The sequence below is a fragment of the Leuciscus leuciscus genome, assembly GCF_965113295.1.
Source record: "Leuciscus leuciscus genome assembly, chromosome: 9".
In the NCBI taxonomy this organism is placed as follows: domain Eukaryota; kingdom Metazoa; phylum Chordata; class Actinopteri; order Cypriniformes; family Leuciscidae; genus Leuciscus; species Leuciscus leuciscus.
In genome coordinates this window covers 25,204,135-25,214,104 of record NC_138733.1, presented here as the reverse complement: position 1 = coordinate 25,214,104, position 9,970 = coordinate 25,204,135, and the positions used below count along the sequence as shown (strand labels likewise).

At 40.3% G+C, this 9,970-nt stretch overlaps 1 protein-coding gene across 1 annotated transcript; it reads right to left on the bottom strand.

The window, feature by feature from the left end:
• Positions 1-475: 475 nt before the first annotated feature.
• Positions 476-1,462, bottom strand: or30bt1 (odorant receptor family 30, subfamily BT, member 1; the record flags this gene model as incomplete). Its single annotated transcript, XM_082179354.1, has 1 exon — positions 476-1,462. One exon carries the CDS (start codon positions 1,460-1,462, stop codon positions 476-478), a length of 987 nt encoding a protein of 328 aa, XP_082035480.1.
• Between the last annotated feature and the right edge of the window lie 8,508 nt (positions 1,463-9,970).

Below are 9,970 nucleotides of genomic sequence, written 5' to 3'. Positions count from 1 at the left end.
CCTTTCAGTTTCATTATCTATACAAAATGGGAACACTTAGTTAAATGTTCCATAATGGCCATTATTCAGTTGCTGGCATCATTTTGAATGATCACACAATGTACAAAATTAATGTATTGACTTTTTCAGTATAAATGCAATGAATTTGTAAGTAAACTTTATTTAAGAAAATAAAGTTGCAATAACATATGATGTTAGATTAAGTAGTGTACAAACACAAATCTTTGCTTTTGCTTTAAATTATAGCTTCAAGATTATTTTTTACAGTAAAAGACACAGCAGTTGCGTTTCCTGGCTTCAAAAAGCAGAGCATTAAAATGTGAGAACTGGAATAGGCAAAAGACAAAAGATATCTTTCTTATGATACAAATTTTGTGGAGTCTTACAGTTGGTCTAGTTCAGTATGCTGCACAACATTTAAAGAATACTATTTTGTTTTTGTAGTTTTTTTCTAATGTATGACTGCTGTAATAATTTACGTACACACAGTAGATACGTAATCTTTTGTTGGATTAATTTGGGGATTTTTTGAAATCTTTAGCCTTTTAAGTAAGCTTTCCTTGACATCTTTTGTCCTTAAACAGTATATGAGGGGATTGATCATGGGTGGAAAAAGACTATACATCATAATAATGACTAATCGTAAATCAGTGCTGAAGTTAATACCAATATTGCTAGCCAAATAAATAAAACACCTGGGTAGAAAATAGAGAGCTATTATGACGAGCTGAGGACTGCAGGTGGAGAAAGTCTTCATTCTTCCTTGAGCGCTCGATATACGCAGAACTGCCACAATGATGGTGCAATAAGAGAAAACAATGAAGGTCAGAGGACTGAGCAACACAACCATAGCAAATGCAAAGGCTGGAACACTGTACAGTGCCCTGTTAGTGCATGCAAGTGATGTGATAGAAATGTGATCACAGTAACAGTGCATAATGGTGTTTTCTGCGCAGTAAGGAAGAGGGTATGCCCTTATTGCCATCATTAAAGAGCATGCATGTCCTTGCACCCATACAATGAGACAAAGATAGAAAATGTTCGATTTTGTGAGTATATTAAGATATCTTAGAGGATGACAGATGGCTACATACCGATCAAAGGCCATTACTGCCAGGATAAAAGCATTGACTGAACCAAAATAATGCACAAAATACATTTGAATGAAGCAACCACTAAATGAAATACTACCAGCTTGGAACCAATACCTAGTAATAATTTTTGGTAAGGTAGTAGTGCTGAATAATATATCACTTACAACTAGGTTTAAGATGACATAATACATAGGTTTATGTAAGCATTTTTCTAAAGCAAAAATTACTAGAAATATTCCATTCCCCACTAAGATACACACATAGACAAAAAATAGCAGAGCAGCCACTGTGCCATAGTATTCTGTTTGAAGCCCAGGAAAACCAACAATGAAAAATTCCTTAACAAAGCTGATGTTTCCGGCTGACATGACGACCTGATGGCTGGATGAAAAAAATTGATTAATGCATTTTATTTTATGCATTGTTATACTGCTGGTTTGGCATGAATCATATATAGCACAAATTACTCTATTGTATACATATATATATATATATATATATATATATATAGCCTACTATAATATAATACAGTAATATTTGATCACAGAGTCATAACAACCAGTTAAATTGTATTTTTTTTTTTTTTTTTTTTTAATACAGGAAATTACAGGAATTAGCACATTTTCATCTAAAAAATATTGACAAAAGTATTTTAATAAACTGGAAAAGCATCTGATCTAACTCTGGAATATCAATAGAATAATTTACTTACAATATACGTCTTTCTACACTCCAAAAATGTGTCTGAGTCAAAGATATTTAAGTCTAATCGAGAACTAAATGTTTTTGATCTTAAGTCTTTTTCTTCTTATCAAGGCGGGATATTTTGTGGTTGGTTGATGACACTGACTGTATACCTCACATTTCTTATAGGCTACTAACCAGTGACCTTAGGGATGTACTTACTAAACTACAGGGAATTTCGCACTGGATGAACCTTTTGCTAGACCTATTGGCAGATGTACCTGCTTTTTGGCATGTTTGCACCGCAGGAACTGGGAACGATTTTAGTTCTAGGAATGCCTTTTGGGGGAAATAAATGAGCTCTTACTTCAGAGTAGGGTCTAACCCAGGACAATAGGAACTACCAGTGACGTAAGTGTATGCTGATTGGCAAACGCATGCGAAACACTGGCATCCACCATTTTTAAAAATGGTGTACACACACAGATTATAGCCTATATATTTACTCAACAAACTAACTCTATGAACATGGCAAACATTGATAGATGGACCTCTCAATTTTTACACTAAGGAGAAAATCCAACGCAACTTTGAGGCAACCAAGCATGATTTTTGCTCAGCGACACTGGGAATCAACCACAAGACAAACGCTAATACTTTTTCATTTACTGTCTACTTTCTTTGTATATCAGTTCTATCTAATAACGTATTAGACAGGGCTGTTAAACAGAGCATAAATTAATGAAGACAGAGAATAAGAGTGTTGTGTGATCGGGCTCAGGTGTTCTCATCACCGTCAAAATAAAGGTCACAACAAAATGCGCAGCTTACGTCCCTTCCGAGTTCCTACTGGCGGCGAATGCAACCAGGAAAATTGAAGTAGGGGAACATTTAGTTCTCGGGGGAACCACCCTGGTGGCTAGTTCCTAGAACTAAGTTCCTAGAACTGTGAGGGGCACACATTGGTTCTGGATCACATATTTCACAACTCATAACTTTACAACTATTTATTGAGTTTTAGTCTACAGAAAGTTTTAAAGGGACTATGTGTAGCTTTTTAGGTATTTTATTATCTAAAATCAATATTTTTATTCATAAATATGCCCTCAATGGTGTACAAATACCTATGCCAATGATCAGACTAATCCTCGTAAACGAAGAATTTATTATCTTTATATACATAGGACGGGTAGGTCCACGGAGGCTTCCATGTAGTTCCGCCATCTTGAAAAACTATAATAGCAGAGAGGGACAAAAAGTACTAAGCCAAGGCGTTTCCACAACGCGTTTTCGTTCAGAACCAGCGTCACGTGACTGAAGCCAGCAGAAGCGGAGGCGCAGAGCAGTGAGAGGCGCTTGTCACTGCCGCGGCAAGTTTAAAAGGATGCACACTGCACGATTATTTATACACCGTTCATTCATACATATGCTGAGTCACAGGATAAGGAGTCCTTGTCGTCGAAAAAGTCCAAAATAGACCGTAAAAGGAAACGTGACCGGAGATTACAAAAACAAGGGTTAATGTCGGGATAGCTAATGCAGGAGAAAGCTTTCAAAAGAGACGCTGAAGTTGCCTGCTTTCTTCTTGACAGGTAAATCAATGTTACGGTCTTAATTACAAGCTTTTTTTCATTGCTTGGTTGTGTACTTTATTATATAGACAGTCGAACATTTATAGTTAAAAGTTAAACAGGCTCTTTGATGAATAGCAGCTATTGAGTAAAGTAACGTTAGAGAAGGCTCTGATGATGATGATGATATCTAACAATGCACGTACTTCAAAAAATATAACGAGTAAAGGCGGCATTACTACTAATTACCATAGTTAATGTTTTTCACAGTCAGTAATTGATAACTGTAACATTCTTTTTTTCGCTGTTTCAAGTTTCAGTTTGTTTTAAATAACAAACCTGTTCACCCGATGAAAAACTCGAAGTGCTATTATAAGACATCCTGTCATAGCTTTTTGGTACATAACGGCAACCGTAGATGCAACGCGCATTTGAAAAAGCGAGGCGCTGGAGAGCATTATTCGTTTGAATGCAAAATACAATTTCACCACTAGATGGGAGAAATTCCTACACACAGTCCCTTTAAGAAGATGATTCTTTAGCTGAACATTTTGGATGTTGTTAAATAGTACAATCCATTGAACTCACTGTAATACCCTCAGAGCCTCGTTTTCATTCCTGTCAAAAATTTAATATGGCCCCTAGTGAAAAAGTATACCAACATGTATTAAAATACATTTATTTTGTACTAATTATACTACAAATCCATGTGCATATTTACTGGCATATCACTTGAGACTTACTGTTATAAATATTATAATTAATATTAACTTTATTACACAATGCACATTTTTTTATATTAGCCTAAAATATCAATATTGGTAAGGACAGTATGATCACTGCATAAGGCAGTTTTTAAATGCAAGATATCTAAAGTGTACCTAAAGTATACTTGCAGTAGTTCCACTTTAGTACAATCAAATATTTGTGATGTAAATCACAAATAGATATGTGTAAATCAAATCCAGTGATCACAACGTCAGTGATTTGCTGAGCGCTACACGACGGCACAGAAGGCATCGCAGACAATCCGACCCTTCCTGCCGAAACGCTCCAGCTCTGCAGCCTCGAGTCGCCAAAAGCTTACGCCGACTCAGCAGCAAGCAAAACCAGCACCTGTAGCTGCTCAGCCTCGCCCAGCGCCTGAGCAATGGCAGCGCTCCAGTCAGGCAAACGCTTCCCACCTAAGCGTCAGGTACCCCAGCCTAGGATTACGCTGGACCCTGAACCAAAGAAGCAGTCCTGATCTGCAAAGCAGGGAGAGGGAAGGGCTAAATCTCCCCAAGCCCGGACCGCCCTTCAAGAATCCCTGAGTGTTCCTCCCAGCGCCCTGTTCAGTTCTGGCCAATGGAGCAAATGTTGCGATTGCAAGCAGTGGGCCCGTTCAAGCTCATGCCCCCTTGCAATCGACCGATGTTATAGCGAACACAATAAAAAACAAAAATACTCTGCAAAAGAGCACTTTTCCTCTTCCACACCACGTGAGGGTCGGCTCCCTGCTCAAAGGCAGCGTGCTGCCACTCGAAACTATAAAACCCATAGCCAACCAGGCCGAGGCATGGAAAGCCATCCCTGGTGTGTCACGTTGGGTTATAAACACAATAGAACAGGGCTACTCGCCCCAATTCGCTCGCAATCCACCCCGCTTCGCGGACATAACCCACTCTTCGGTGAAGAGCAACGTATCTCACATCCTCCACGCCGAAATGAAGAGCTTATTGGAAAAAGGGGTTATAGAGGCGGTGCCACCAGCCCAAAGTGAGTCAGGCTTCTACAGCCGCTATTTCCTTGTTCCAAAAAAGGACGGCGGCCTCAGGCCCATCCTAGATCTCGGACACCTGAACAAAGCCCTTATCAAACGGCCTTTTAGGATGTTAACTCTGAAACAGATCCTCGCGCAGGTTCGCCCGATAGACTGTTTTTTCTCAGTGGATCTGAAAGATGCTTACTTTTTATATCCCAATAATTCCCCGTCACAGACCGTTCTTGAGGTTCGTGTTCAACGGGACGGCCTACCAGTATACAGTCCTACCATTCGGACTGTCCTTAGCCGCCCGCACTTTTACGAAGTGCATGGATGCAGTGCTTTCCCCTTTGAGACAAATGGGAATACGCATCTTGAACTACCTCGACGACTGGCTCATTCTGGCCCGGTCGTAGGAGGAACTGAGCCATCACAAATCTGTGCTCCTCAGCCATTTAGAATGCCTAGGACTCAGAATAAATACAGGGATTTCCTTCCTGGGTGCTGTTTTAGACTCGGCCCAAATGAGGGCGTGGCTGTCAGACCAGCCTTCCCCTTTACGCTTTTCCTCCGGTCTCGCTCCTCCCTCAGGTCATAAAAAGGATCAGGGAGGGCGGACATTCAGTCCTACTAGTGACCCCTCTCTGGCGGACCCAACCTTGGTTCCCCCGAGTTGATTCAGCTGCACACAGCAGCCCCATGGCCGATACCCCTGAGGAAAGAACTCCTTTCCCAGGTGAACAGAACGATTTGGCACCCCTGTCCCAAACTGTGGGCCCTCCATGTATGGCCCCTCGATGGGAATTTACGGACCTCCCGGCGAGTATCCTAAACACAATCAGCAAGGCAAGAGCTCCGTCTACGAGACGCCTCTATGCTCTGAAGTAGTCTGTGTTCTCTGACTGGTGCTCAACCAGGAACCAGGACCCAATCTCATGTAAAGTATCACTGATACTTTCTTTTCTCCAAGAGCTGCTGGATGCAGGCCGTACTCCATCCACACTCAAGGTTTATGGGGCAGCCATCGCACCCTCTCATGCGCCGGTGGCTGGCCAGTCGTGACATGATTGTCCACATGAGGGGGAGCTAGAAGGCTCAACCCTCCACGACCTCCTACGGTGCCCTCCTGGGACCTATCTATGGTCCTTCGGGCCCTTAACCTGTTAGTCTTCACAAGGACGCCGACGCACTGAATCGTTCTTTGTTTAAATAGTTAAAAGTTACTATCAGATTTAATGTTATTACCTTGACAAACTATACATCATTATAAAGATATAAGACTCAAGTTTCAGTATTTGACCACTATTTTATTCTGAGAAACTTATAGTGACAGTTATGTATTAATTTGTGTCAGGAGATATGTAATGAAAAAATTAGTCGATACCTTTTAATATGAATTATGAGCGTCAGCCGCTCCCATTCATAAAAAAAAAAACTCATGTGCTGTCATCACGAATGCGCTTGACCAAACAACGTCCCTCAGGGCTTTTAGCTAAAAAAATGTGGACATTTAGAGAGATATTGATAGATTATCTTAGGCTTACGTCAGATTTCTATATAGAGGAATAATATTTATTGAATTTATACCCAAAATGGGCCGATGTAATCATTATGAGTGCTGGATACTCTGATGTACTGTGTTTTCAATACACACTGGCAGCCTGAGGGCGCCCTATGCACATACGGTCCATATATGGAACACATGAAGAAGTGCCATATCATGTGACATTTGAGGAAGTCCCTGACATAAACAACGCTAGATCGCTGTAACCTGCAGATAAAGATGTTTTGGAGACAATAAGCATGATTGCATCGTGCAGAATACTATAAAATAATATATTTTCTGTCAGAATTTTTTATCCGAAGCCAAATCAGATCACAGGAGGTTATTTAAAACACTCGACTTGCGTTATAAAGTAAGTTTGGAGTAAAAACATGGTTTTAATCTCATAAATTGTTGTGTATTGATGGTGTGCTAAGCTAACATGCTAGCGAGCACAGATGCACCTGCCACCTAGCTGTTATTTTTATGAAAATGTTTAAATAGGAATGCTTACTGAAATGCTAACTTTTTCAAGAAGGGTATTTGATACAGTTTCAAATGTGAAGTGAGAACTTTGATAAAAGAAATTAGGGATTGAAACAGCGTGAATAACCAGTCGTTAGTAATTATAATGAAGACAAAAGAAAATAATATTTAGAGCCATAACCAAGCCGGAGAGGTGTGAATGCGTGCAGGGGAGACTGAGGCTGAATGGGGCTTGTTTTCACCACAACACAAGAGACAATAGACTGAATGGATCCTTGGAAGATGAAAAATAAACATCAGTTTCCATTTTTGAGTCTAATCAAATTAAAGTCATATGACATGATCTTTAAAAACATTTAATTAAATACAGAGTTTTAGACTTATCATCTTCAGATTTTAAATATAACATGGTCAGACATGTGGCTTTAGCTGCAGTGCATTAGTAGATTGCCAACTTCAATATTATTTTCATGAAGATATTTCATAAAAATAAATTTCTAAAATGTTAAAATATGTTCATTATGTCCTCAGTTGTATATTATGTAATGCAATGCCGTACTGTTCTGTATGGTGCATATGTTTATGCCACAGGGGGGCACTAAGGTGCAGGCTATAGAGGATGCGTTTGTGTCTTTATGTTTGTCCCAGTTGATTTGCCGGAGTTAAAACTGAAGGCTGTCAGACTGTGAGACTGATGTGTCTGTAGCTTGGAAATAAATATGCCAAGAACAGCTAAAGATGATTCATCTCTATCGTCCACTCTTTTCCTCCGAATGCAACGCTAGCTGCAACAATAGTGTAACATAACTCAACAGGTTATGGGCCCAGTCGTTGTTCGGAAGATAAGTTTGTCGTTTTCCACCGTTTAGAAAGTCGCAACGGACCGCGTGCTAACGGACTGCTAGCTAAGAAAAAGAACAAGCTAACATGACGGAACAATGAAGGACCTGCAGGTTGCCTCGACTGACGTTCGACGGAGATGAGACTAAGTATGAGCTTTGGGAGACCAAAATGTTGGGACATTTTGACGTCAGAAGCCGAGATAGCAGCAGATGCACAGAAAAACGTAACAAGTTTTGTGGATGGTTATTTCACTAAAGACTCTCATCACTTGATATGGCAGAAAGCCAAGAAAATACCACTGTCCAGGACCGCGATTGAAATTTGAACAAGTTTATTTTAACGGGCGGTACCAGATTGGCCGACCCGTACTCGATCAATGGTTGGACGATCTGATAGGATTACCTCCGGTTGAGTGGCATAACGGTTGATGTGCTGAATTACTATTCATACAGATCAATTTATTTGACCAATTAAACTTGTGAGGTAACGCATAAATGTTTTATGTACATTTGCTCACTTGTCTAATAAAGCTCATGCAAGAGCGAAGCTTGTCGTGAAGCTCTCGGCATCTCGAAAACGCCATGCCGATATTTACATTTACATTTATTCATTTAGCAGACGCTTTTATCCAAAGCGACTTACAAATGAGAGCAATAGAAGCAGTTAAACTAACAGTAGGACAACAATATGCAAGTGCTGTGACCCTTTTCAGTTTAATCTAACACAGTAAATGTTAATAAATTATTATTATTATTATTATTATTATTTCTTTTTTTAAATAGAATAGAATAGAATAGAATAGAAGAGAAAGTGTTAGTATTACTGGATCAAGTGCTGTCAAAAAGAACTTCAGCCGTGAACGGCTTCAGCCGTTTCTTGAAAGTGGCTATGGACTCAGCAGCTCTGGTTGAGTTAGGCCGATCATTCCACCAGCAGGGAACAGTCATGGTAAAGGTCAGAGAAAGAGATTTTGTGCCTCTTTGAGATGACACCACAAGACGTCGTTCGCTTGCAGAGCGCAAGTTTCTGGATGGCGTTTAAGTCAGAAGTAATGAGTTTAAGTAAAAGGGAGCAGAGCCAGTGGTTGTTCTGTAGGCAAACATCAGTGACTTGAATTTGATGCGAGTGGCAACTGACAACCAGTGCAATTTTGTGAGGAGAGGAGTGACATGTGCTCTCTTCGGCTCGTTAAAGACCACTCTAGCTGCGGCATTCTGGATCAGTTTCAGAGGTTTGACCGTACAAGCTGGAAGACCAGCCTGGAGAGCATAACAATAGTCCAGTCTGGATAGAACTAGCGCTTGGACAAGGAGTTGTGTAGCATGCTGTGATAGGAAGGGCCTGATCCTCCTAATGTTGTACAAGGAAAATCTACATGACCGGGCAGTTCTAGCAATGTGGTCTGTGAAGTTCAATTGATCTTCAATTACCACACCAAGGTTCCTGGCTGACCTTGATGAAGTTATGGATGACGAGTCTAGCTGAATGGTGAAGTTGTGGTGAAGTGTTGGGTTGGCCGGGACCACGAGTAGCTCTGTCTTCGCAAGGTTTAGTTGAAGGTGGTGGTCCTTCATCCAGCCAGAAATATCTGTCAGGCAGGCTGAGATACGATCAGCTACCGTTGGATCGTCAGGCTGGAATGAGACTGGGATATTGATCCTTGTTTTATTTCTCTTTTTGTCCCAAAGTCTGCTTGCCATGGTCCATAATATTTAAACAAAAGAACAACAGCGTGCCGCTGGACATTACGCAGTTGTCCACGTATGTTGCCATGGTTAGTAACCATGGCAGTACAAGCAGAAACCAGTGATAACGCAGATACGTAATTGACAGGCGACAAGTGACAAGGGACAGGGACTATTTAAAATTGTGAATTTCTCTGAATTTACAAATTCTTGGAAACATTTAGGATAATGTATGTACACAATTGAATGAAATATATAACACTGTGCAAGTGGTTTTTGGATATTTTAAAACAAAAATCTTACATTATTGTACATTTTAA